General features: G+C 41.0%; 1 protein-coding gene and 1 long non-coding RNA gene across 2 annotated transcripts; one reads left to right on the top strand and one right to left on the bottom strand.

The window, feature by feature from the left end:
• Positions 1–256: 256 nt before the first annotated feature.
• LOC130414081 (uncharacterized) lies at positions 257–24,211 on the bottom strand. The gene is made up of 10 exons (XM_056739765.1): positions 23,994–24,211; positions 22,556–22,747; positions 21,894–21,993; positions 21,692–21,822; positions 21,539–21,618; positions 17,596–17,733; positions 17,409–17,501; positions 16,879–17,007; positions 16,643–16,783; positions 257–4,821 (listed from the first exon to the last, which is right to left on the bottom strand). The coding sequence occupies exons 2-10, from the start codon at positions 22,635–22,637 to the stop codon at positions 4,054–4,056; spliced, it is 1,662 nt and encodes a 553-aa protein (XP_056595743.1). The 5' UTR covers positions 22,638–22,747; positions 23,994–24,211; the 3' UTR covers positions 257–4,053.
• Positions 24,212–24,296: 85 nt separating this feature from the next.
• LOC130414083 (uncharacterized) lies at positions 24,297–26,030 on the top strand. Its single transcript, XR_008905573.1, has 4 exons — positions 24,297–24,467; positions 24,730–24,833; positions 24,913–25,059; positions 25,155–26,030. It is a non-coding gene; the product is annotated as an uncharacterized LOC130414083 (long non-coding RNA).
• The last annotated feature ends 1,706 nt before the right edge of the window (positions 26,031–27,736 follow it).

Raw genomic sequence — 27,736 nt, 5'->3', positions numbered from 1 at the left:
CTGAATTGTAGTCTAAAGCAAAAGCTTCTTTTACCTCGCCTGAATCGGAAACCACAGCATAGCCACAGAGGTAGACACCGTCAGAGGGCTTTAAACAAGACCCATCAACATAAATGTGTTCTCCCCCATCTAGGGAACTGTTGGAATGTAAAATTCTCAGGTCCCTTCTCTAAACAATATTCTACTGTTGAAGAGTCTAGCCGACGGAACACACAGAGTTACTGATCAGGAGACAAAGTTTGACACAGACAACAAGTGCTTGTTCAATCAGAGTCCAATGTTTATTATTTAGGACAAATACTTATAAGCTTGTAACAGGAGGCGTCATATAAAACCACAAGTGTGGAAAATCACCAGACTTTCTGTTAAGTCTTAATTCCTCCTGCACAATCAGATATAATCACAAAGATGTATTCAATAGACATCTATCATTACAATAATCAAAACAATTGTCCCTTGACATCATTAGGAACCTTGGGATGGCAACAACAGTTGCCTATATCAGCATATGACACAGCATATGACACAAAAACACATGATTCAACGTTCAACGAGGTTAAACAACAAGACACTAAGGCACCTATTATGTGAATAGAAGTTAATACTACTAGGAATGAATATATATGAAATAAGAATGAATATATATGATTTGAGAATGAATATATATGATTTGAATTAATATGAATGAATATATATGATTTGAGAATGAATATGTATGTATATGATATAAGAACTTTGTATTAAACACAGATGCAATATTTTTAGAGGACAGGACGAAATCCAGATTCTCACAAGTAGAAAAGATATAGAAATCAGAAATGATCGGTCAGGTGCTGATGGAAGGGATGTGTTTTCAGCCGATTCTTAAAGATGGTGCCATCCCATAAAGGTAAAAAATCTCTCTCGCGCACCTTCTCCGGATCTGTTCCACCTATGTGGAATGATCTGCCCGCTGCTACAAGATCTGCAGATTCTGTAGCCATCTTTAAGAAACGCCTGAAAACACATCTCTTCCGCCATCATCTGACTGATCTGTTCTGACTCTTTTCTTCTCTACTCTTTTCTTCTCTACTCAACTAAAAAATGAATATGAATGAGTGAATGGTTACGTATATTGTGTTAGGCTATATGAGACTAGTCTTCATTTTAATTGCACTTATGCTATTGTTGTACTTATGCTGTCCTAATTGCTTCCATTACCTACCCCACTTGTAAGTCCCTTTGGATAAAAGCGTCTGCTAAATGACTAAATGTAAATGTAAATGTAGAATCTGCTGATCTTGTATAAGCAGGTAGATCATTCAATTTTCTCGTAACTGAAGAAAGCATCAAATGAGATCTCAATCTATCTGTAAACAGGATTTGATGAGAAAATCACACCTCTTAGAGGAGTGCAGGTTATGTCCTAGAGTTGTAAAGCTCTAATATACTCTTTGTTAAGTTTGAAAGTTTTTTACCCATCGCACCATAACCTTTAAAACAATACCAAACATGAATCATCAAAACTTCATACTATGACAATATATGATATGCACAGTATGAAATGTATAAGCATTTCCCCGGTGATCCGGGCCTGAAGAGATGAAGGGGAGAGGTGTGATAGGAATATTTGGTTCAGTTCTTGGGCATCAACAACCCCTGAGGGGAGGAGAGGATATCGTTCCTCAGGATCTAGCAACAAATGGGGTTTTATTGTTTGGTGTCCAAGCATCACAAACGACCTTAGTTCTTAGGACTTTTCCAACTGCCTTACATAAGGAGTTCTGAAACCATTTTGTGTCCAGCCAGGGAGATGGCATGTGAAGATGGCTCTTCTGTCTGGCGTAGTTTGAGTCCGTGTAGATAAGGAGTTATTTGATGCTGTGAGTTTAGGCAATCTGGCAGGTGATCAGGATGGCTGCCAATTCCGCCCACTGTGATGACTGTGGTCCCAGGTTGAAGTGTTTGGGTGGGCAAGGTTTGTTGTTTACATTTAGGCATTTGACATTTACATTTAGGCATTTGGCAGACGCTTTTATCCAAAGCGAATTACATTGGTTTATCCTATACATTTTACATAGGTATTTGCAATTCTGTGGGATCGAACTCACAACCTTGCATTGTTAACGCAATGCTCTTACCACTGAGCTACAGGAAAGCTTTTACCCACAATATACCTTCTCCAGCCTTTAGGGTACCCTGGTGGTTGTATGAGTATCCATTGACGTAGACCGTTGGCATGCCTTGGCATACATTTTCTTCAAAGTACCTGTGACAGGTGAATTATTGCAGCTGGGTTTCCTCTGTCTCCAACATTGTAGTTGGTGTGGCATCAGAGCAGCTATGACATGCAGCAAGTCCATTGCTCAGTTGGTCCAGGACGATGTCTATCTCCTTTAGGTGGTCGGCAACATGTCGTACTCTCCATGAGGATGTCATCTTCGTAGATGAGGTTGACTCTCACTCTGGCATCTGGGCACGCTTTGTTGGAAAATGTTGAATTCGGCTTGTGAGTTGGCATAACCACAGAGGCACCGTGTGAAGGTGTTTCGGTTTCCAAAGGTGAAGGCCATTTTGTGTTGATCTTCCGTGTGCACCGGTACAGTCCAGAAACCTGAGGCTACATCAAGCGTACAGAAGATAAGAGCTCCCCTTATCCTGGGGATCTATTGTTCCAGCTGAGTCATCTGCCATTGTGACAAATGTTGATTTAGTTTTCTGTAGTCAATTATTGGTCACCACTTGCCATTGGGTTAAAGGACGGGCCAGATGGGTGCTGAGAAGTGGGTGTTGCAGGGCCGGATGACACCTTTTCCAGCATAGAGTCGACGATCTCCTGTTCTGGCTCATTTGAAGCAGTGGGGATTTTGTACTGCCGGACGAATCTGGGGGGAGCATTTGTGTGCGAGGGAATTCGTACCATATGAAGGTTAGTGGGGCGACAATCTTAAGAGTCTTTTTCAAATGACGCTTTGTACTTGTTGAAGTTTTCGAAGGCCTTCTCCGTCCTGTATGGCATCTGCATCCTTCAGGATTTGTTGAACTTGTGCCTCTAATCCCGGGTAAGGCTCCTCCATCGTTGCGTCATCTGTCTTGTTGACCGTTACAGGAGGGATGATTCCATCTACTTCAAGATGGGTTGGCTACAGACAGTGTACACTGAAAGATAGTCTTTGGTCAGTTTGGTCCTGAACACCTGTTCTTTGGCCATTGGCATGACAGAGGTGATGTAGATCATCTGGAAGGGTGCTGTGAAAGCTGTGTTATCTAAACTCCCCCGGTGGGATGGGACCAATGACTGGTATGGTGAATTCAAAATCATGGAAATCTTGCCTCATTAACCATTCAACACGGTAGTCCTTAGGAAGTTTAATAGGTGTAGCTGTGCAGTAATTGAACAGGATGTAAACTGCACGGGATGTAACTTTAGAGAGGGGTGTGGCTTCCAGTGTGAGGCCAAGCTCCACACATTCCACTGATGGCTGGAAGTAGGCTAGTGTGTGGTTGAGGGTTTTGCCACACCGCATGTTGAGCTGCAGTTGTAAGTTCATTCACCAGGGTACAGACTTCTGGGATGGTCTGACCTGTTGCAAGGTGTATGTGGTTGACAGGGCCCACAAGGGGTTGTGAAGTCAATGGGCCCCACACCACATCATTAATAGTGTCTATTTGAGCTGGGGGACGAACTAGGATGTCTGCCCCAATATGGATATCATGTGGCGAGTCCTGAAGAACAAGGAAGTAGTGGGTTAAGGACCGGCTATTCCATTTCAAGTTGAAAGTGCAGATGCCACTGACAGGTGGGAGTCCAATGGGAATCGTGTGCTCTTGACAACAAAGGGAATGTCTGGGTCCTCAGCTGGTTGTAGGGTGCAGAGTGAAGTCCCTGATCTACTTGATCGACGATGGACTGAACTGTATTGGCTTGTTCTGGGAGATCGGCGCATTTTGGGCTTCTAAGTCTTTTGGTGTCAGGGAGGTTGGCTCAGAGATTTTGGGGCCGTGGGCAGTGATCTGGCAATTGTCTTTAGGAGGAGGGCATCCGGAAGGTTTGTTGATTTCAGCCACTCATACTTACAAGTAGCCTGGCTTATACTTTTTGTTAAGCTTGTTAGGCCTTTTTGACCCAGCTCCTTTATGGTCCCTGAATTGTCCTGCTCTGGAGGCTTGATCTTGACACGGGGGTCTTGTGGTGTATTGATCTGGTGACGGTTCGGGTTGGTGTCTCCTAGGTTGGGGACTATGTTCAAATGCAACACTGGACCTTGGGTTGTCCGACGAGCCTGCCTTGGTATATTGCCTATTGATGGATCCTGATCCTGATGGAGGATTGGGTCGAGCACAAGTGAAGTCACGCCCCTCCATTCTGGCAGGAATGTCCCTTGTGGGGTAACAGCATGTTTCTTGCTGGCTTGTCAAGGACCTCAGTGACTCTTGGACCCTGGCGGTAGATGGGCTACGAGCTCCCAATTTCTTGTATGGTGCTTGGCTGGTAGGTCTGTTCAAGATTGGCTGGATACGTTCATGCACCTGGCTCCTACAAGCCTCCTGATCCGGAAGCTTTGATGCTTCTGTCTGTTGCTCGAGGAGGGTGACGTTTCCATCTTTCTGCTTCAACCGGACGATGAGGTTGAGGGCGAGGGCCCGGTAGACCTCGACCAGCTCCTTTTGGTTGTAGCTCTGGGTCATCAACTGTATCAAGTGTTCATCCAGCTGCTCAGGGCTCAGGTCATGTAGGTCCTTGGTCGCCTTGGGCAGGATGGCATCACTCCCTGAGCTCAGCCAAGCCTCTACCTCATCCAAGATTTTGGCAGGTCTAGATGATCCGGATATTCTGGAGCACTGGAAAAGAAGAGCACAAAGGGCTCATTTAAGTCCTTAGAAGTTTAGTGAGCTCTATTACACTTATATGTCATGTGTTGTGCAGCTAACTGGGGTACAAAAACAGTGGCGCTACTTGAACACCTATTTATCCTGGCAGTGAATTGGCAGGATGTTGTAGTTGTGTGAGTGTGTGTGTGGACACAGGGAAAAAGTAAAAGTGTTGATGGGTGGAAACTAAGATGTTGTTTTAATGACGTGGGTAGTTTACTTCCTCAACACATTACTGAGAATTACCTGATAGCTTATGCAGATTCAGTCTTAAACTAACTAAAAGTAAAACAGGACAGGATTAAAATAACAATAATAAAACCAGAATAGAGCGATAGCTGAGGGAAAAGAGAGAGTTCTTTACTTAGCTCAGCTAGTTGCCAACACTAGGGTTGTGACGGGCTTGCAGGTAGGGGGCACTATGGTGTCATAAAGCCTAGGGAGGTTGCTAAGCTAAAAACAGCAGGAACAAACTGAACAGTTTACTAAACGGGTCCTTTTCGTTAGCTCAGTGGTAAGAGCATTCCGTTTACGACTAAAAATCGTGGGGTCGATCCCAGGGGATTTGTATTGGATAATGCAATGTAAGTCGCTTTGGATAAAAGCGTCTGCCAAATGCATAAATGTAAACTAGTCGGAGTTGTCAAGGGCGAACCCCATCTGTCGGTTCGACACAACGTCTCAATCCCTCCATTAGGGAACTGAGGTTACATCTGTAACCAAGACGTTAACAGTGACTGGGGCTTCCTGGATAGGACCTCAAATGCTGTTTCGGCGCAGCAACCTCACCATTCATTCATAAAAAGAGCGAGTTTGAGTTTTGCTCAGCGCGCATTACACACAAATGCGAACACAACTGAACTGATACTGGGCTTTTCTCACAAACAACATTTAAAACTACCCGCGCATCGGGAAAACTATGAATACGCATAGAGTAAAATACGTAAAAATAATAGTGATTAACCGTACCTATTTTATACACTTGACCTGATGCAGCAGAATTAATAATAGCGACAAACTAAATACTCTCGTCAAGCGAGTGATCAGCAGAGCGTATATCAACACAACACTCTTAGTGTAGACAGTACTACTTCAGATACATGAAACACATGAAACGTAAAAGCAGTAAAGAAATGAAAGAAATAGACAAAGCACATAGTGTCAGTATTACATCAGCTATTCATCATCTGCATTAACCATTAAAGCGTACGTAACATGACATCATGAAAATGACGTTTCATGCAGTCTGTTATGTTGCCGTGTTTGAAAGTAAGCGGTCTGCCAAGTTGTAAATCCGAAGGTGAATAAAGAACGAAGTTATTTGCTTGTAAAAATGGGAGTCGACTCTGAATCACACAAACGAGTCGTGGACGCATATCTACGTCACTATACATAAACGTGTTGCTGAGACTCCCGGGAAAACTTATGTCTCCTCCCCCAAACACTGTCGCACGTTCATGATGCATGTGTATCATGTCTAGAGTCTGTGTTCTACGGTGTGAAACTAAGTCCGTCTTATTTCAGCTACCTAAGCAAGAATATCTGAGGGAAAAATGGTTACAATTCATTTTTCAAAGAATACCGAAGGAGTATAACCCCAGGGTTGTACAGTGTGCGCGTCATTTCACCGATGATTGCTTTGACAATCTTGGCCCGTTCAGTGCAGGATATGTGAAACGACTATCCTTGAGAGAGGGGGCAATACCAACTCTATTTGGACCTGTTAGCTCCACCGAGTCCCAACCTGTAAGTGTGACTTTTGATATTTGTCTGAACTTAAAGAAATATTTTCGCACCTTATGTCTGTGTTTAGCTACTGCATATGACGCTAACATTAGCATGTAGCGTTATTTCTGGTGTGTTGCAGTTTGTTTATCTTGCTATCTTCTTCCTCGTCAGACTCGGGCTCAAACTGGTACGGTAAAATCGCCGCCATCTCTATCTACACATATATATAAAGACATCGAACCACATGTGACCCGTAATCCTGTAATGATGGTAGGCGTTCCATTTGCAACAAATGATGAACGTGTTTGACCAATCACAACAGACTACACCATCTGACCAATCACATGACACAAGGTTACCGGGTAGGAGGGGCCTAGACGGGTGAATCGCGGAACGAATCATTTGAGAGTCAGTCCAGAAGTGGGGTACGAATAACTGCATATAATCACGAGATTAAAGTGTTTTTACACATTGTATGTAGATAAACTTGTTGTTGGACACTCCATTACCCAAAGTAGGGCCTAAAAAAACATATATGTTACCTACTCTTTAAGTACAAACTCCTTATTTAAAATGGGCAAGTTTAAATGCAGATATTTATAAATAGACACTTGCATTGGCTTCTTGAGTGTGCTGAGAGAATTTCTTCTGCACGTGAAAAAGGGTTTTCAGAGTTCTAATGGTTTCAAAGCAAGCAGGTGAGTCTGTCGGATTCTTTCTTAGGACTGGATAGGCTGACGAAGGCAGAACGAATTTAGCCGAAGCAAACTGCCGGAAGAAGCTGTCTCCAAGGAGAGAGACAGGTCTCGAGAGGTGAACGACCAGAAGAGCGCTTACACGAGATGAGCAAACAAGCTCATCTCATGTTTCTTTTCATTTGATTTGATATCCGCAACCTCCTGTCATGGAGTATGAAGACCAAGGAGGAGGAAGTGGAACATACTACCAGACTTAATAATCTTAATTAAAAATATATATATATAAAAATGTATATTTCCTTATAAACCTTTATACATATGTATATTCAACAACCTTAAATTCTGTGTAACAAACATGTTACTAACTGCGTAAAAACCCTCTAAGTAACCTTAATGAAATAGGGTATATTTTAGATTCTTTCTGTGCACATAATTCTTTAATTGTAAGTTAGACTTTCAATTCTTTAAGATCTTCAACAAGTTGAGCTCTCTCACTACTATATACCTCACAATGTAGTAACACATTCTCCACTGTTTCTGTCACCCCACAGTACTCACACCTGCTGACACTGCTTCTTCCAAAGGTAAACACCTGTTCTTATCGTTCTTTATGCGTTTCAATTGGAGATCCACACAAGGCATTCTGTACAACCAAGGGGGTTTTATTAATGTTACTTCCGTATTTCTCATGAAAATACAATCTATACCTATATCCTTTTGCATCTTTATCACCATTCAACCCAAAGCTATTAAAACTGGTATACTCATGCTCCCAACATTCTCTTAACACATCCTTAACTTTAGGAGTACGTCTTGGTAACGTCTGTAACCTCAGTTCCCTGATGGAGGGAACGAGACGTTGTTTCGAACCAACAGATGGGGTTCGCCCTTGAGAACCCATCAAGTCTGACTAGTTTTAGAAAGGGCCTATGAAATTGGCGAATGAAATTTTCATGCCGGGCTCCTACTCCGGATGTCTGGTATAAAAGGAGGCCGGCGTGCCTCATTCATTCACCTTGTGTTCTGAGGAGCCTGAGAGCCTCTCATGACTGCTGCAGCAGGAACGCCTCCGTACTTTGGGTAGAGGTCACAGTTTCGCGAGAGCTTTGGGCTGACACGCCCAGGCCTGTAACAGTCGCTTCGCTAGAGATTGTGACGCGATACAGCGCTGTGGCTTTTTCCATAGGTAACCCCATCTGTCGTTCTCGACACAACGTCGAGAGACCGACAGAAAGGGAACGTCTTGGTTAAGTATGTACCCTCAGTTCCCTGATGGAGGGAATGAGACGTTGTGTCCCTTATGCCACAAACACGTATCGTATTCTGCTGCAATCGTGAGATTCTCTCAGGCTATTCAGAACAAAAGGTAAATTAATGCTGCATTAATGCTTTCATTTGCCAAATTTCATTGGCCTTTTCTATAGTAGTTAGAGTTGATTGGTTCTCAAGGGCGAACCCCACCTGTCGTTCTCGACACAATGTCTCGTTTGCTCCATCATGGAACTGAGGTTACATAGCCAAGACGTTATCTCTATTGACATCCTTAAGCTCCATTTGTTAGCCCACTTCTCCACTTCTTTGATTTCTTTCTGCATACAGCTTACCACATGTGCCATATTTCTTCCTCTTTTCCACAAAGCACTGTCATCTGCATACAGAGATCTACTAATACCTTGTCCAACTTTTGAAAATATTCCATAAATCATGATATTAAATAATACTGGGCTACACACACTACCATGTGGTGTTCCATTATCAATAGTATAAACTCCCTATAGTCGCTCGCATTAAATTCAAGACTCTGCTCCTGGCCTACAAGACCACCACTGGTTTAGGCACCACCTTATCTTCACTCACTAATGCAGACATATGTACCCGCCAGATCCCTACGCTCTGCAAACGAACGGCCTCTTGTGGTGCCATCCCATAAAGGTAAAAAATCTCTCTTTCGCACCTTCTCCGGATCTGTTCCACCTATGTGGAATGACCTGCCTGCTGCTACAAGATCTGCAGATTCTGTATCCATCTTTAAGAAACGCCTGAAAACACATCTCTTCCGCCAACATCTGACTGATCTGTTCTGACTCAACTCTCTTCTCTACTCTTTTCTTCTCTACTCTTAAAAAAAAAAAAAGGAATGAATGAATGAATGATTCTGTATACTGTGTTGGGCTATATGTACCTTCTTTTTGATTGCACTTATGCTTTTGTTGTACTTATGCTGTCCTAATTGCTTCCATTACCTACCCCACTTGTAAGTCGCTTTGGATAAAAGCGTCTGCTAAAGGACTAAATGTAAATGTAAATGTAAATGTAAGTCTTGGAATAGCTTGTCCCAACCCCCACTTGAATAGTCTGATTGAGTAAAAAATCCATTATATAATTATACATTTTCCCCCTGAATGCCTATCCTATCTAACTTTACTAAAAACCCCTCTCTTCATGGCATGTCATAAGCCTTGTCCACATCAAAGAACAATTCACGAGTTCACCTGAGCAGATAATGAAGATAGCAGGGGTAGTAAAAGTATGCGTGTTTGGCGTGCTGTCCGGGGGGCAGGTTCCGAGCTCTCCGATTCCATCCGATCCCGGAACGCTCCCGCCCCCCAATAGGGGCGAGTGCGCCGAGCTCGGAAACGGCCGAACCCAGAACTCACCCCCCGGAGTTCTGCTATCGACATGAGCTCAAGTAGAGGAGCCGGGGAGGTGGTGGGATGTGTAATCCTTTGAGATGGCTTCAGGTAAGAATCTTGGTCTACTTAAGTGCTGGTTCGCTTGAGCTGATAGGTTGGAGTCTATGATTGCTGATTGCGAACCAGCCGGTCTTAATTATATGCTCTGGCTTCTCCCGAACTTTGTTAATCTATAATTATCCATTAACATCATTTCACGAGTTCACCTGAGCAGATAATGAAGATAGCAGGGGTAGTAAAAGTATGCGTGTTTGGCGTGCTGTCCGGGGGGCAGGTTCCGAGCTCGCCGATTCCATCCGATCCCGGAACGCTCCCGCCCCCCAATAGGGGCGAGTGCGCCGAGCTCGGAAACGGCCGAACCCAGAACTCACCCCCCGGAGTTCTGCTATCGACATGAGCTCAAGTAGAGGAGCCGGGGAGGTGGTGGGATGTGTAATCCTTTGAGATGGCTTCAGGTAAGAATCTTGGTCTACTTAAGTGCTGGTTCGCTTGAGCTGATAGGTTGGAGTCTATGATTGCTGATTGCGAACCAGCCGGTCTTAATTATATGCTCTGGCTTCTCCCGAACTTTGTTAATCTATAATTATCCATTAACATCATTTCACGAGTTCACCTGAGCAGATAATGAAGATAGCAGGGGTAGTAAAAGTATGCGTGTTTGGCGTGCTGTCCGGGGGGCAGGTTCCGAGCTCGCCGATTCCATCCGATCCCGGAACGCTCCCGCCCCCCAATAGGGGCGAGTGCGCCGAGCTCGGAAACGGCCGAACCCAGAACTCACCCCCCGGAGTTCTGCTATCGACATGAGCTCAAGTAGAGGAGCCGGGGAGGTGGTGGGATGTGTAATCCTTTGAGATGGCTTCAGGTAAGAATCTTGGTCTACTTAAGTGCTGGTTCGCTTGAGCTGATAGGTTGGAGTCTATGATTGCTGATTGCGAACCAGCCGGTCTTAATTATATGCTCTGGCTTCTCCGGAACTTTGTTAATCTATAATTATCCATTAACGTCATTTCACGAGTTCACCTGAGCAGATAATGAAGATAGCAGGGGTAGTAAAAGTATGCGTGTTTGGCGTGCTGTCCGGGGGGCAGGTTCCGAGCTCGCCGATTCCATCCGATCCCGGAACGCTCCCGCCCCCCAATAGGGGCGAGTGCGCCAAGCTCGGAAACGGCCGAACCCAGAACTCACCCCCCAAAGTGCAAGGATATGAGTTGGACAGCAGCCAGGTAGCACATACTCCCTAAAAAACAAACCGCTGAGAGAAAGGCTTCCTGGATGGTGGCTTGCGGTCGCCATGGGCTGAGGGGTCGTGTAGGTCCTGATGAAGCAGATGTTGTCATGTCCTCTGGAAGTGAATTTCCGAGGGAGTTCTTCTGTGATCGTGAATTGGGATCATGTTCCCGGGGCGAAACGAAGGTGGAAGGTTGGCTAGCTTCGGCAGGCTGACTTTTGCCTGTCTGCTGTGGCAGAACATTGGTTGGGAGCACGGGCCTCTGTGGAGTTGTTCTCTGCGGCGAAACAAGCTTCCTGATGCCAGGCGTCTGCTGAAGCAGAGAATGGTTTGAAAGCACGGGCCTCTGCTGGGCGGTCGCTGTGGCGACGCTGGCTTTGAGGATGAAAGGTGTTTGCTGAGGCAGAGCGTGAGTAGGAAGCAATGGTTCCCTGCGGGGTATTTGTTGCAGGTATGTTAGCTTTGAAATGTGTGACATCTGCTGCGGCAGAGTGAGGATTGGAAACCCGGGGTGGTCACTGCGGTGACTCTGGCTTCTTGTACGGATGGGGTGGAACACGTTCTGCTGCGGCAGAGAAATTTTGAAGCAATGGGCCCCTGTTTGGGCATTTGCTGCAGCAAAGTTACCTTCGAAATGCATGGCGTCAGAGCAAGAGTTGGAACCACAGGCCCCTGCAGGGGCAGTCGCTGCGTGATTCTGGCATGAGCATGCATGGCCTGTGAATGGAAAGGAAACATGGCCTCTGTGGAAATGGACTCTGCGGTGAAGCAAGCTTCCTGATGAAAGACGTCTGCTGTGGCCGAGCATCGTTGTGCATCAAGACCAGATGATTCCTTTAAGCTATCCAAACTGGCAGAGTGCATCGAGGACATAAAACATTGGATGACTAGTAATTTCCTCCTTTTAAACTCTAGCAAAACAGAAATATTACTTATAGCACCAAAATTAAGTAAACCGAATATCTCCGATTACAGCCTGCAAATTGAAAGCTGCACTGTTACTCCAACAAATACAGTTAAAGACCTAGGCGTTATATTAGACGGCAACCTGTCATTTAAAAATCACATCTCAAATATCACAAAAACAGCCTTCTTCCACCTTAGAAATGTTGCCAAATTACGAAATAGTTTATGTGTTGCAGACGCAGAAAAGCTTATTCATGCATTTGTGACCTCACGGCTTGACTATTGTAATGCTCTACTTAGTGGTTGTCCTGTATCATCGATAAACAAACTACAGTTAGTTCAGAATGCAGCTGCCAGAGTTCTTCCTAGGTCAAGAAAATACGATCACATAACCCCAGTTTTATCATCGCTTCACTGGCTACCCATTAAGTATCGCATTGATTTTAAAATTATTTTAATTACTTACAAAGCCCTGAACGGTTTAGCACCTACTTACTTAACCGAGCTTTTATCACGTTACAACCCATCACGCTCGCTGAGATCTCAAAACTTAGGACTTTTGACAATACCTAGAATAACAAAATCCACCAAAGGTGGACGAGCTTTCTCATACGTAGCACCTAAACTCTGGAATAGCCTTCCTGATACTATTCGAGGGTCAGACACACTCTCCCAATTTAAATCTAGATTAAAGACACATCTTTTCAGCCAAGCTTTCACTTAATGCATAGTTAATGAACAGCAGCTACGCTAATTATTCTCTTTATTCTCTTTCCGCCTCTGCCTCGGGATGCCCATCCCGAGGTAGGAAGAAGTTCCACTATGTCCAGACGACCGACAGATGCCCATCCCGAGGTAGGAAGAAGTTCCACCATGTCCAGACGACCGACAGATGCCCATCCCCAATTTGAGATTACACCAGATACAGCTGCAGACTGACTGACCATCCCAGCTCCATCTAAGGCAATTCCACCAGCTGCCAAGAGAAATATGACCATCGGACCATCCCAGCTCAGACCACTACATCCCCAACCAAGAGCAAAGACGGACTATTTGTCTTATTAATGCTGAAGTTACAATATTTGGTATTAAATGCTAAACTAAAATCACATGTCACCAGTCTGAGTGCAGCTATGACACGTCAGAGGGGATCTGGCCCTCCCGGTTGAGCCTGGTTTCTCCCGAGGTTTTTTTCTCATTAATCAATCATTGGAGTTTGGGTTCCTCGTGACAGCAGGGCAGTGTTGGCCTGCTCACCGGGAGACTGCATTCATTCATTTATTTATTTAACTAGAAATTAGATGTTATTTATTAGAATGAACTTACTCGTTGTATAAATACCATGCACTGTTCTGTGTTTTAACTTTTCTGTTTTTCCTGTCTGCCCCTGTAAAGCTGCTTTGAAACAATACACATTGTGAAAAGCGCTATATAAATAAACTTGAATTGAAACTTGAATTGAAACTTGAATTGAATGTAAATATGCACCACGCAACTTCTAGTGCGATACGTGTTTGGCGTAAATGACGCGTTATTGGTTACGCATACAGAGCAGACAATGTGAGCTTTATGATACATAATTTATCAGGTAAAACGCACATGAAAGTGACGCAAGCATCACGGCTAATCTTGCTAACTTTCCTGATATCTAATGTAAATATGTTTCGTATGGCGTACAATATATATTCTACATTTGTTATGTTTTCATATCGTAATGAGGATGTTTGTGTCACGTTAATGTACCTTAAGTTGTTTATATGCAACTTCTGTTAACATCCCGTCATAACTAGTTCCATAATGGCACGCTAATTGAGAGTTGTTATCGCTTCAATTGAAATGCGCTGTTTTACTGAACAGTATGCAAATATTTATGTTAGACATTGAGTTATTTATTTCTGTTTATTGTTCATTGCAGAAACTACCTCCAATACATAGCAGCATGTGTATATTCTATATGGTGAAACCCTGTACATAAATAAATGGTAGAAAGACATCTGATGACTCGACTCCCTGATCAGAGTGCTGAAGCGGTTAAGACTTTTAAAGAATTGGCATTGGGTGGTCAATCCCCAACAAGAAGTTTGCATTTATGAATTTAAAGGGAAAGTTCACCCTAAAATGAAAATTCTGTCATACTAACCCTCTTGTAATTTCAAACCTCTATGACTTACTTTCTTTCTTCTAAAGAACACAAAAGAAGATATTTTGAAGAATGTTGATAAATGAACAGCAGTTGCAGCCTTTGACTTCTATTGTATGGACCAATGCAGGTGAATGGCATCCATCACTGTTCGGTCAACAACAGTTTTCAAAAAACTTCTTCTGTGTTCTGCGGAAGCAAAAAACTCATACAGGTTTGATGTGACCATTTTTGGGTGAACTATCACTTAAAGTTGTTGATTATATGTTTACCACAGATTTCAACACTGTATAAATTAATTTACTGTAAGTGGGCATGTGGAGTTTGGACAGCTGTGACACAGTATTTACAGTAACTGTTTATTACTTTGAAATTGGATTACATAATTTTAATTATATAACTTTTTTCCAGAGCCAGTAACTTTGTTATTCATTCACCTTCGGCTTTACAATTTGGCAGACTGCTTACTTTAAAACACGGCAACATTAAACACTGCATGAAATGTAATTTTCATGATCTCATGTTATGTACGCTTAAACTATTTTATGTCACTAAATTTCTGTTCCTTAAGAGGTACAACCCGAATTCCGGAAAAGTTGGGACGTTTTTAAAATTTGAATAAAATGAAAACTAAAAGACTTTCAAATCACATGAGCCAGTATTTCATTCACAATAGAACATACATAACATAGCAAAAGTTTAAACTGAGAAATGTTACAATTTTATGCACAAAATGAGCTCATTTCAAATTTGATTCCTGCAACAGGTCTCAAAATAGTTGTGACGGGGGCAGAGTAGCTGAAGAGTTCGTGGTCGTCTTTGACGTATTTTTCGTTTAATGATGTGCCAAATGTTCTCTATAGGTGAAAGATTTGGACAGCAGGCTGGCTCCCTCCTCTTAAGCCCGGAGGATACGGCGTCCGTGATTTCCAAGAAGAATGTCAAATTTGGACCCATCTGACATTTGAACAATATTCCACTTTGAAATAGTCCATTTTAAATGAGCTTTGGCACACAGGACATGACGGCGCTTCTTGACCATGTTCACATATGGCATTCTTTTTGCATGATTGCGCTTTGGTTGGCATCTGCTGATGACACGGCGGATTGTGTTTACCGTGGTTTCTGGAAGTATTCCTGGACTCATTTAGTGATGTCATTAACACAATCATGCTGATGAGTGATGCAGTGTAGTCTGAGAGCCCGAAGACCACGGGCATCCTACAGAGGTCTCTGGCCTCGTCCCTCACGCACAGAGATTCCTCCAGTTTCTCTAAATCATTTGATGATGTTATGCCCTTGTGTCAACTTTTTTAAAACCTGTAGCAGGCATTAGATTTTAAATGAGCTAATTTAGTGGATAAAAGTGTAACGTTTCTCAGTTTAAATATTTGCTATGTTATCTATGTTCTATTGTGTATAAAATTTTGGCTCATGTGTCTAAAATTCTTTTAGTTTTCATTTTATTCAAATTAACAAACGTCCCAACTTTTCAGGAATTCGAGTTGTAGTTATGCTGCTCCCAAGACATACAAAGGTTTTATTATTATGGAAGACGGGGTGAGTATATGATGGAGAATTGTCTTAATTGTTTAATTCAAATATTATAGTTATTGTTTAATTATTTATATCATTTGTGACATATTGTTGTTTAACATTTAATGCAATTACAAATATGATTATACCATATTAAATTCTAGTTTGAAGTTTTATTTTAAGGCTGTGCAACTTTCAGTCATAATATTCCTTGTACTTTTACAAGGAATCTACATTTTGGCAAACAGTGATGAAAAAACTTGCATTCATATGGTTACATTATTCAATGGCCACATAATTTGGCCTATGTAACAGTGGTGCGTTCGACCGGTGTGTTACTTATACTTAGTTACTTAGGTTTTGCTCTTGATTTCTGATGTAAATTGATAAAGTCTACCAAATGTGCATTAGCAATCTGATCGGAGAGATTTTTCTAAACATACTTTCTTTAACATAAATTTAAATAGCCTGAATATATAAGAACTAATAATTATTATGTATGAACATTATGAACAAAACAAACCATTGGCTTAAATCTAAATAAAAAATACCATATTGTACTCAACTATTGATTGAAACAACTGAATTTTTTAACTGTGCAGACATACAGTGAGGCAAATTGTAAAGCTGAGGGCTGCAGATCTCTTTTTGTTATTTTTTGTATTATTAATGTAAGTTCAAATAAATGGCTGAGGTTTAGTGAGGGTGTAGAAAATGCTACCATTGAGGATAAGAAAACAAAAATTGAAAGCAAAGAATTTAGCAATGGACATTCCTTATATTTTGAACTGTGACTTCATACTCCCTCAAAATTTCCATTCCTTATACCAATTCAGAATATGTAAAAAGTAATAAAAATTACCTTAGTTACTTTGTAGTCGTTAAATTCATACCAGTGCTGGTCCTCAAATGACTTGATGTCAGCAGTGTAGTGTCCAGAATAGCGAGTTCCTTTATGGTTGACCACACCATACAAGTCATATGTGTAGTTGCCACACTCAGCCTAAGTTATACAGGTAAAAGTAATAGAACTAAATATTTTTACCTTGAAACTGAATTTAGTCCTAATAAAATAGAGAAATAGAAAAGAAATCATACCTCAACAGAAAGCTTATCAGGTATTTTCACATTACAACTCTTTTTTTGGTATGTCAGTAAGTTGTTATCAAGAACAAAACTCTGCAAATGAAGGGCCAGAACCTGTGGTGATTCAGAAATGATGTTGCTCTGGAAAACAATACAATTATCTTAATTACATGTTCAATCAGGCCGCATACTATAAATTCAAAAATATGATTTGTCAGTGTTCCGGATTATGAAAAGTGAAGCAACCTATATTACATGCTGTACAATTAATACATATTATCTTTCGGTTTGTATAATTCTTGAAATTATGTTTGTCATGGATTCCTGTCTAAAACTGTGCATAATTTGGGGGTTGATATTGCCCACACTATGATAAAAAAAAACCTACACAGCTACGCTCTAAAAATAGCATAGAACTAATGTTTTTTCTTGGAATAAAAGCTATTTCACAAGGTTTGTGACAAGTTTTTAGATCTTAACTGTCACCTTACTGTATCTTTAAATGTGTTTTCTTAATTAAAAACCAAAATGCTATAATTTACCAATCTTATGGTGGTTACGGCTTTACAATTTTCACAAAACAGCTGAACATCTTCAGTTTGGCTCGGTGCAAATTGGTCATTGATACAGTTTTGCTGGAACAGAAGATTTTGAGATTTTTTGAGGAAGAACAAATGTTTAAGTCATTTGAAATGTTAGCATATAGTATTGTGGATTCAGTATACTTACTACATGAATGTTTTGAAATTGATCCGAGTCTATACTAACAGGTAAAATAAAAAAAGGATGTTTTTCTTCACTGTGTTTATGGGGTTCTTGAGTGTCATTTTGGCAAGTTCTTGTGTATTTCTCCATTCCCCGGAATACCTCAAATGTATAAATACAAACAAAAGATTATTGTCACAGCAAAACGTTACTGTTTTTGTCAGTGTGGGAAAGGTCTTGCAACAAAAATATGTATATTACTTAAGTTTATGACTACATCTATGTATTTTTGTTTACAATGTTCTCCTTGCACACGTACAGTATTTATTTGTAGCATCTAAATATAGACTGTAATATATTGTATTTATGGTCACTCTCCCAGTAAATGAGTTGGTTAGTTTGTATATAGGTTTATTCATGTTCCCTTTCTGTCGGTCTCTCGACGTGGTGTCGAACCGATAGAATGGGGTTTGATCTTGAGAACCTTTCATCTCTGATTGTACTTCTAAAAGGCCAATGAACTTGGCCAATGAACAATCTCCGCACAATACATACGTGTATAAAAGCAAGATGACCTGCCCATTCATTCACATTTTGTTCTTCGGAACCTTCCAAGCTGAAATGCTGAGCACATTATCTCCTGATTATCTACTGGATTGCACGACGCAGAGCAGCGGATTCGTCATGATGTGTGCGAGTTCCCCTGGGCGTTTTGGTAGGGAGCCAAAGGTGTCTATTAGAGCAGAGGTAGATTTCTCACAGCGTGAAATCTCTTTTCAGGGCCTGGCGCCCTTAAGGCAGGTAAGTCAGCAGACGCGCTCGCCTCCCAAGGGTTCTGTCCCTGGTGAGACAGCCGTTATGCCAGCCACAAAAACTCCTGCCAGTTTCAGATCTCCCCGCTAGTTCCTCTGTCAAGGTATCTGGGGCGTGGTCACAGCTCCCAAGCCCGCTAGTAAGGACGTTACGTCTCGGGAATGGGTTCTAGTTCGTCAGGCCGTGCCCCATCTAGGACCTGTGCACTCTGAACAAGACCCTTCACAGGCTCCTCTTCAGAATGTTGATGCAGAAACGCATCCTGACATCTGTTCGACATCAGAATTGGTTCGTGGCCATCCACCTGAAGGACACATACTTTCATGTCTCGATTTTTCGACGGCACAGACTGTTTCTTCTTGTTTTCCCTTGAGGGTCGAGCATACCAGCACAAGGTCCTGCCCTTCAGTCTGGCCCTGTCTCCCCGGGCCTTTGCGAAGCCTCTGCTCTAGCTCCCCTCATGGAACAGGGCATGCGTATCCTTTACTATCTTGGCGACTGGCTTATCTTGGCTCAATTGCAAGATCTGTTGTGTACGCAAAGGGACCTTGTGTGCCGGCACCTCGACCAATTGGGCCTACAGGTCATCTGGGACAAGAGCGAGCTCTCTCCTGCCCAGAGCACCTCTTATCTAGGTATGGAAATGGACTCTGTTACCATGCGAGTGCGCCCAGTCAATGCTGGGCTGTCTGACCATCATCTGGCAGCACTTGGCGGTCCCACTGAAACTTTTTCAGAGGCTCCTGGGGCATATGGCGTCCTCGACAGCAGACATGCCACTCGGGTTGATGCATACCAGACCGCTTCAGCATTGGCTTCAGAGTAGAGTTCCCTGGAGAGCATGGCACACCGGCACAAGGCATATTCCCATCAAGTGTCGCTGCCATCAAATCCTAGCCCCTTGGACATACATGTGCTTTCTCCGGACTGGAGTCCTGATCGGAAGGTCTCGTGGTAGACCTCTTTGCCCCCCTGGACACCTCCCACTGTCCGCTTTGGTACTCCCTGACCGAGGCCCCCCTCAACATGGATGACTTCGCACACAGCTGGCCGCGGGACAAGCGGAAGAACGCCTTCCCCCCCAGTGAGCCTGTGCAAGGTCAGGGAAGAGGATTATCAAGTTCTGTTGATTGCTCCCTATTTGCCCAACCAGACTTGGTTCTCAGAGCTCACGCTTCTGACGTTAAGTCTCTCCTGGCCATCTCCCTGATGAAGGACCTTCTTTCTCAGGGGGATGGCTCGGTCTGGCCCCTGAGACCAGACCTCTGGAACATCATCCCCTGGACGGGACGAGGAGATCCTGAGTGACCTGTCTCAAACAGTCGTGAGTGCGATCACTCAGGCAAGAGCAGCTACTAGGCAACTGTACGCCTACAAGTGTCGCCTCTTCTCGTCTTTGTGTGCTTCGCGCAGAACAGATTCACAGAGTTGTGCGATCAGTGTCTTGCTGTCCTTTCTTGAAGAAAGGTTAGAGAGCAACATCTCTCCCTTTATGCTCATGGTATATGTCAGTGCCATTGCTGCACATCACACTTTTGTGCCAGGTAAGTCTCTCGGGCACAGCGCCATGTTTACCGGAAGTCCATGAGGAACTCAGAAAAACCTAGAACGCCCTCTTTTGGTGCGTACACGTCAAACTAGTTCCACTGCCTTACTTCCCTCCATGGTGGGACAGCTATAGGATACGTCATCAAGATCCCATGCACTGTCTGCTTCCCAGCAGCCCTGGTCCTCGTTGACGCCAGCATATCCCACAGGCACAAACAGGCACCCACACAAACTGCGCGCACAGTCAGTGCTTAACTGCTTTAACCGGAGTTATCTAGTGCATAGCTCTAACCGGATCTATTTCTCTAGACATAGTAACCCCCCTGCGGGGTTGGTTACTTTTGATGTATCCTCATGATTGGTTCCCACCTTGGTAACTCATGACCTACCCTAGGTGGACCTCCACCTTGCGGCACTTCCTTTAGTCCACACATTCCTCCCATGAGTTCTCCCCTGACGACAAGACGATGCTGCTGTCTCCACTAACCTCTGTAGCACGTTTCGTTAGTGGCCCTTACGGTGCCGGGCGGCTTAGAGAAACAAGGCCTCCACCTCTGACAGCCGGTGGTAGAGGCTTTCCACCATTCCAAAGCTCTGGGACCCCCTACCTATCAACTGGTAGGTTACAATTTTGCGCCAGCCCTCATATCTGATACGCCGTGGCGTTCTCCACAGGAACCTCCTCTGTCGGTTCGACACAACGCCGAGAGACAGACAGACAGACATAGTTCCCTTATGGAGGGAACTAGATGTTGCGTCTTTCATGCCACAACGCATTCTGCCCGCTGCAGCAGTCGAGAGAGGCTCTCAGGCTCCTCGGCCCAAAGGTGAATGAATGTAGAACGCTGTCTCTCTTTTATACCCGGATATATGGGGGCGGAGTCCGGCAAGCACATTCGTCAATTTCATTGACCTTTTCAAAACTAGTCAGAAGATGATAGGTTCTCAAGTAAAGCCCCATCTTTCGGTTCGATACAACGTCTCGTTCCCTCCATCATGGAACAGATGTTACATCCGTCACCAGACATTTTACTTTAGTCTTGTTTGTCTATATTTATGTTCACTATGGTCTTATGTGGCATGACATGTCGTTCCCTTGTATGCCCCTAAATGTAGCGGAATGACAACAAAGCTCAACTTGAACTTGGCTTGATTTTGATGTCTTACTTCTTTGCATGTCTTTTCATGTTATATACGTTAATATTTGATCTCAGTTTCAGTATTTTAAGAAGAGATATAATTGTCTACTGAATGCCTCAAACCCTTTAACCACAAACCCAGCCGTAAAGAATTATGTTACCACTCCCAAATGTCTATCATAGTTGACACTAAAATAATGTTTATGTCAACTGTCCGTGCAGTCACATTTGATATATTAAGGTTGAATTATCATTTTTCATATTTTTATCTAGACATTCATATTTACCTGTTTAACAGTTTTGTAAAATATCTTACACTGAGGTAGAAATGGCTATTTAACAACATAGCAACTGTGACTTTTACGATTATACCAGCCTTTACAATTTTACACAAGTCAGTGAAAGCTAGTTTCACAAGTGACAGCTAAAATAACACTCCAATGTACAGTACACACTAAGAACCTTACCTCTGATATATCAGAAGTGACCAAACTCAATATCTTCAGAAGATATTCTGCTGCATCCTGCTGCCCAAAACCTGTAAAACCTAAAAAAAATGTTTTATAGTATTAGTTTATAAATAAATTATTATGAAATTCAACCATGAATCCACTACTTACCACGCCGAATTGCTAAATCATATTTGATTTTATCTATATTTTGTTCGGTTGAGGACTTATTCTCCAAGTTTTGGAATAACCTTTTTAGATCATAGGAAAGACTGTTCTTGTCCACTTTTCTTTCATCCAAACTGTGACACAAACATTGAACATTATAATCTAAAAGAAAAAAGACTTTAAAAAAAGTGTTTAAATATCTCACCTTTCCACAGCCTTTCTAAAATCCTCCGTCATGAAGAGAATTTGCAAAACTGTGTTCAAATAGCACGTTCCTCCCGTATTGTTTATGCCTTTGTACATTTCTGTTTCCACAAATATAAGACATGCAATATTTTATAAGTAGAACAGCTACAGGCAAAAACATATAAATTTCACTAAATCCTGGAGTAAAATGGTCATGAATTAATTCACCCAGGAAATTGTTTGACAGTACTAAGACATTATTGTCTATTGGTCGGTTATTTTCTGGCAACCAACCAACTTTCTGCCTCTCTATTTAGTCATGGAGAGGGAAAAGCTGCAAATCAGGACTAACTTCTGTTACAAGGAGTAATATGTCATCAGTTAACATATGAAGAACAATACTTACAATAAACATATGGAATGTGGGTTTAAGGCAAATGATTAACAATTACAGAACATGTTTTGTTGGTGTTATTGCTGTCAAAATGATTACCTTTCAATAAAGCTAAATGGCCTGAAAGTTCTGGCCTGTTTAAATATCAAATTAAAGTTTACGACAACTTTATGCAGATATCCAGGTAAATCAAATATGCACAAACTTCATGCAAACTGTATTACATTAACCAAACTCCACAGTCTAAAATATTAATTGCTTTCAAGTAAATTTGGATGTGCACTTACTTTGAGGTACAGAATATTCATCATGACTTCGCAAGCTGTGACGTTTCTTTCCTGTGTTTGTATTTTGAGCGTCAGGTTCCATTTTGTATTGCCTGATACTGCAGGTTAATTTTACAGTCAGCAGATGTGCAGAAACTTCAATAACCGATGTATGTGAATCTTGGAGCCAGTGCAGTCAAAGTAGCCTGTGGACTGTAAAATATATATATATATATCTAGACTAGGGTTTTTATATATTGTTACGACCCCTTGTGCTCTCTTTATGCCTCTCTTTGTCAGTGCATGGGCAGGGTTTGGCCAGTGTGACTTAATCAGATAATTAATTACACCTGGGACACAGGTATGGGTAAAAGAGGTATTTTTCCTCCCTTAAGGGAGATTGAGTTGGTTATTATTGTCATTATGTAAATAGAAACAGAACAGTCCCCCAAAAACATTGTCACTAAACTTTTATTATAAAACCATAGTTTCCTTGTATAGGAAGTACTTCTCATATTAAACGTAACATGTGTTATTTAAAACGTATTGGATAAAGAGTCTGCATTGTTCTGCGTGGATTAATCATTGAGATGCGTGTACAGACGTGCCTGCTCGGCTAGACTCGTATCCCCCTCCGTTTACGATTGAGTTAATGACTATAAGGCATTAGGGACCCCCAAAGTCGATTTTTTTTCTTCTTAAGGGGGGTCCCTAATGCGTTATGGGGGATCCCGGATCCCCCAAGCTCCCCCTTCAATTCGAGCACTGGTTAAGCAGCCTTAACTCAATCGTAAACGGAGGGGGATACGAGTCTAGCCGAGCAGGCACGTCTATACACGCATCTCAATGATTAATCCACGCAGAACAATGCAAACTCTTTATCCAATACGTTTTAAATAACATATGACCTCAGATATTTGTATTCGGGTAAAAATTATAATGGCAAATGTGATTAAATTTATGCAATGGATGTGGTAGATTTTGTAATAATAATCTTTATTTCCCCCATAAGACTCGTTTCAATGCGAGCACTGTGCTTAACCCCTGCTTTCCACTGCACGCTTGTCCGACGCGGCTTCCATAACTGATCATGGTCATTCTAATTAATGCTTGTGTTCACACAAGAAGCGAAGCGGCACGTTTCAAAAGCGTCCCAGAAGTGGCTCTCTGTTCCGATCATATTTCACGGTCACATATCTTTGTCAGGAGGCCAGAAATAGGTGAAGAGCGGTTCATCCTTGAACAAAACCATTAATTTTGTTTTAAAATATTGTTCAACTATTATAATTATGTTTTTATTGTTTTAATTATAGTAAAACCATGGTTTTTTTTTGAGGGACAGCAGCATGACTCAAATAAACAGATTTTCATATGTTTAAACCTTTAAACAATAACAACATGTTACCTTTTATGGACAGAAGATCTTTGATTTTTGATCAGATAAAAAAAGTGTACATACCCCTGACAGGCAAATGGCAGTAGGTTCGTCAGTAAATGCAAAAAACTATTTTCTTTACACATTGACACACTTGCATTCCAAACGGGATATATCGCCCTCCGAAGGGCCCTTTGGTAAGGGCACACCAAACAACACAAAAAACGACGCTACAAATTAAGAGATAAGTACGTTATTTTAAGAGGCACGATTGCGTTTTCCTTTAAGGGTTTACACATGAAGAGCTTTACTCTTCGGAGGAAGTAGGCATAGGGCTGATCACTTTTGAATGGAAGGCAGGGACTGACATCACCATCGACGAAACAGAGAATCACGTGACGTTTTAAAACCGAACAGAAGGGCAATCAGCAAAATGTGTGTGCTGGAAAGAATAGACTACTTGAGAACTCGACGATTTTAACATGTCCGAACAAAGTGGAAAGGAATTCACTCGAGATGACAAAGACGTCAAATTAGTATTTACCCCATGCGATATCGGTAAGTTAAACTTTAATGAAGTAGTAATGCTCAGGTTTCACTTTCGGTTTCATTAGGTTTGGGTTTTTTCATCTGTTCATCAAAACACATCGTTCGTATGTGTTCGGCTATTTGAATTTACATTTACTCGCGCTTTTATCCAAATAGTATTTGTTTACATGTACATTCTTCCTCGTATTAGGCCTGTTGTCTTCTGTTGTTTGTTCGTCAGAATATATGCAGTTGTCTTTCAAATAACTGTATCAGTTCTTAAACATTTCAGATCCACTTGACGATGACCCGAGCATTTTGAGGGCTGTGTTATCATGTGGCCATGTCGCACATCCAGACTCACTAACGGCTTATTGCAAAGCTCAGTTGTCAACTGTGAGTTTAATGACTATGAGAAATATAAATACGTATACTTAACATACTTGTATAGTAACCAACGCTTTTGTTTTTTTAGAAACAAACAGAATTGAAATGTCCTATATGTACAAAAGTGTGGTCATATAATGAAGTCCGAAAACTTGCCAAACTCACAGATGAAGAACAACAATGGTTTGAGCAAACGCTTGGGAAACATGCTTTACAGTCACTCGGTATACAAAACGTATGTAACGCGTGTTTCTTGTTCATCTATACTATAGCATTATTATTAAAAGTCATCAGATTTAACTTACTTTTTAACGTTCCTTTATTTTATAGTGCCCTCGCTGTGACACTTTCATTGAAAGAAAAAACTCTTCTAATCTCTGTGTAAAATGCGCAATATGCTCAACGAAGCTAGGAAAAACCTTTCAATTCTGCTGGCAGTGTCAAAGAGAGTGGAAGGGATCTCAAGCTCGTGCTGATCAATGTGAAAATGAATTATGCACCGACAACGAACTTAATGTGCTGCAAAACTGTAAAATAATAGTTTTAAAAGCAGTAGAAAATGCCGAGTGTCCTTTGATTCGTGCCTGCCCATTTTGTCGCACGCTACTGGAACACAATGGGAAGTACTGCAAAACTATGACGTGCGTCAAATGTCATACAAAATTTTGCTTTCTATGTCTAAAACTCGTAGAGGAATGCTGTACGGGTCCTTACGAAAAGTGCACATTAGCACCAAGACAAACGTCCATCCTTTAACGATGAGGCCATCATGGTCTACAATTTATAAAGACATAAATCGGAGGCTGCCAGATACAGTACCCCATCTAAAAAAGCCAATCAAGTCATAATTTTGCAATATTTTCTAAATTAGCAATATCATCTGACATATCATATCTCAAATGACATCCATTGTATTCACAACTAGGCTGGTACTTTTTATTTCTGCATTCATACAAACTAAACAAAATATATTTGTTACCTTTATAAAAACATCACTTTTTTATTCTGTTTATGATCACCAATGGGAGGTTGCTGAAATTTTAAAAGTGCACAAAGGGTTGTAGGTCGCAGGAATCAGAATTTTTTCTGAGCACAGCCAAACGCTATTGTAAAAATGACACAAATTTTTTATTTAGGCTGTTGATGAAATAAAGATATTTTACAGCCTGTTTTAGATAGACCTATACAAAATTTAAATTAACATATATATATATATATATACTTTGATTAAAAAGGCTGGAACAAATCATATTATTTGTATTTTTTTTATTTGTCCAATGTTCTATATGTTTTGCTTAAATTATGTACTTTAAACTATTTAATAATAATAAAAATGAAAAAATAAAAATTTCATTTTGGTATAAACCTAAAAACTATTATCAATAAAAGTTCTTCACACACTTACAAAATTGGATCTTAATGTTATTTCAACTTAATGTTTTATTTTATCTATGAGTTGCTTTAAATGACAAAACGTGGTTTTACGGTCACGTTACACAAAAACCGCTGTGGTTAATAACAAATACTTTTTCTTGTACCCTCTTAATACCTTTTTATTAAATTTGGTCAAAAGGACTGTAACTTGATTGTATCCTGTTAAAACGGAAATAATGATTGTCAAAATGTAAAAATGCAAATTTTATTTTTTGACGTCATCATCGCTTGGAAAATTTTGGATTATGGCCAAATGTTTGCATAGGAAACAATCCAGATTTTTTTTAGAATATTGTCTAAAAGGGATATTATTGTCATTGTAATAATTCAACGAAATTTAGCTCACAGACCAGCAACATTAAAGAAATGTTAGAATACACAAATATAATATAAATGATTTCTATAACAATGTATTCAAAGGAATATGTACAGTAGGGTAGCGAAAATCGGCAACGGAACAACCAATATATAATAGCCCAATGTTAAATAATTATCTGTAACCAGACCATTTGTTGTTCTTTTTTTGTTCCCTTGCAGTTATTTAATAAAATCCACAGCTCGTAACATTCTAAATCAATATTCATGCCCCAATTAAATGTACGGTTATGTAAAGATAGCAGATTAGAAACATTATACACAACCATAGAAAAGATACAGAAAGGCAAATACAAAAAGTAAGTTCATTTCAAACAACCCTTTCGTTTATTTAAACTGTTTGCTTTGTGGAAGCAACACCTTTATTTATCTGTTTACCTCTTAATTTTACATTACATTTGATTTAAAACGCATTCATTCTGGAGCAGATTTTCGTCTTCTTTCAGGTCTCTTTCAGCGGGTTTTACGTAGCTTCATCTGATTCAGGTCTTTCCCAATATTTGTCTATGAGAGATACAAAAACTATCTTAAATCAACATATTGACATGTACATTTAAGTGTATCCGTACTTGTGTCTCATATAATTTTTATAGAATATATAAACATAATGTTATATTATTATCTCATATAATGTCTTATTCATTTGTATGTATTGCAGTACGCACTATAAGGCTGTATTACACAATATATTTAAACTGCCTGATGAAAGAATGTTAAAATGCACCTTTTGGCCTACCTCCTCCATACATCCTAAACGCGACAGTGAGGATAGAACCATGTTTAATTTTATAAAACTCAAGTGTTTCCTCGTCCTGCAGTTCTTGGGCTGCAAATAATACTCTAATCTCGGCTTCTTCTAAAATAATTAAATAATACAAAATGAATGCACAATTAAACAAACAGACAAATAAATCCATAATTTTAATAAATATAAAATTAAAATATAACTAATAACATAGTATTTCTGAATTGATAAATGTTTCTAAAATCTTAAATCTCTTTTCACACGCTAAAACTATAGTCACGTCACTTTAAACGTATAAATATATATTTTAATATACATATATACTTTATATAAATACATAAACAAATTTTGCTTACCT

The sequence above is a fragment of the Triplophysa dalaica genome, chromosome 24, assembly GCF_015846415.1.
Source record: "Triplophysa dalaica isolate WHDGS20190420 chromosome 24, ASM1584641v1, whole genome shotgun sequence".
In the NCBI taxonomy this organism is placed as follows: Eukaryota; Metazoa; Chordata; class Actinopteri; order Cypriniformes; family Nemacheilidae; genus Triplophysa; species Triplophysa dalaica.
The sequence above is the reverse complement of the archived record's forward strand: the minus strand, read 5'-3'. Positions and strand labels throughout refer to the sequence as shown.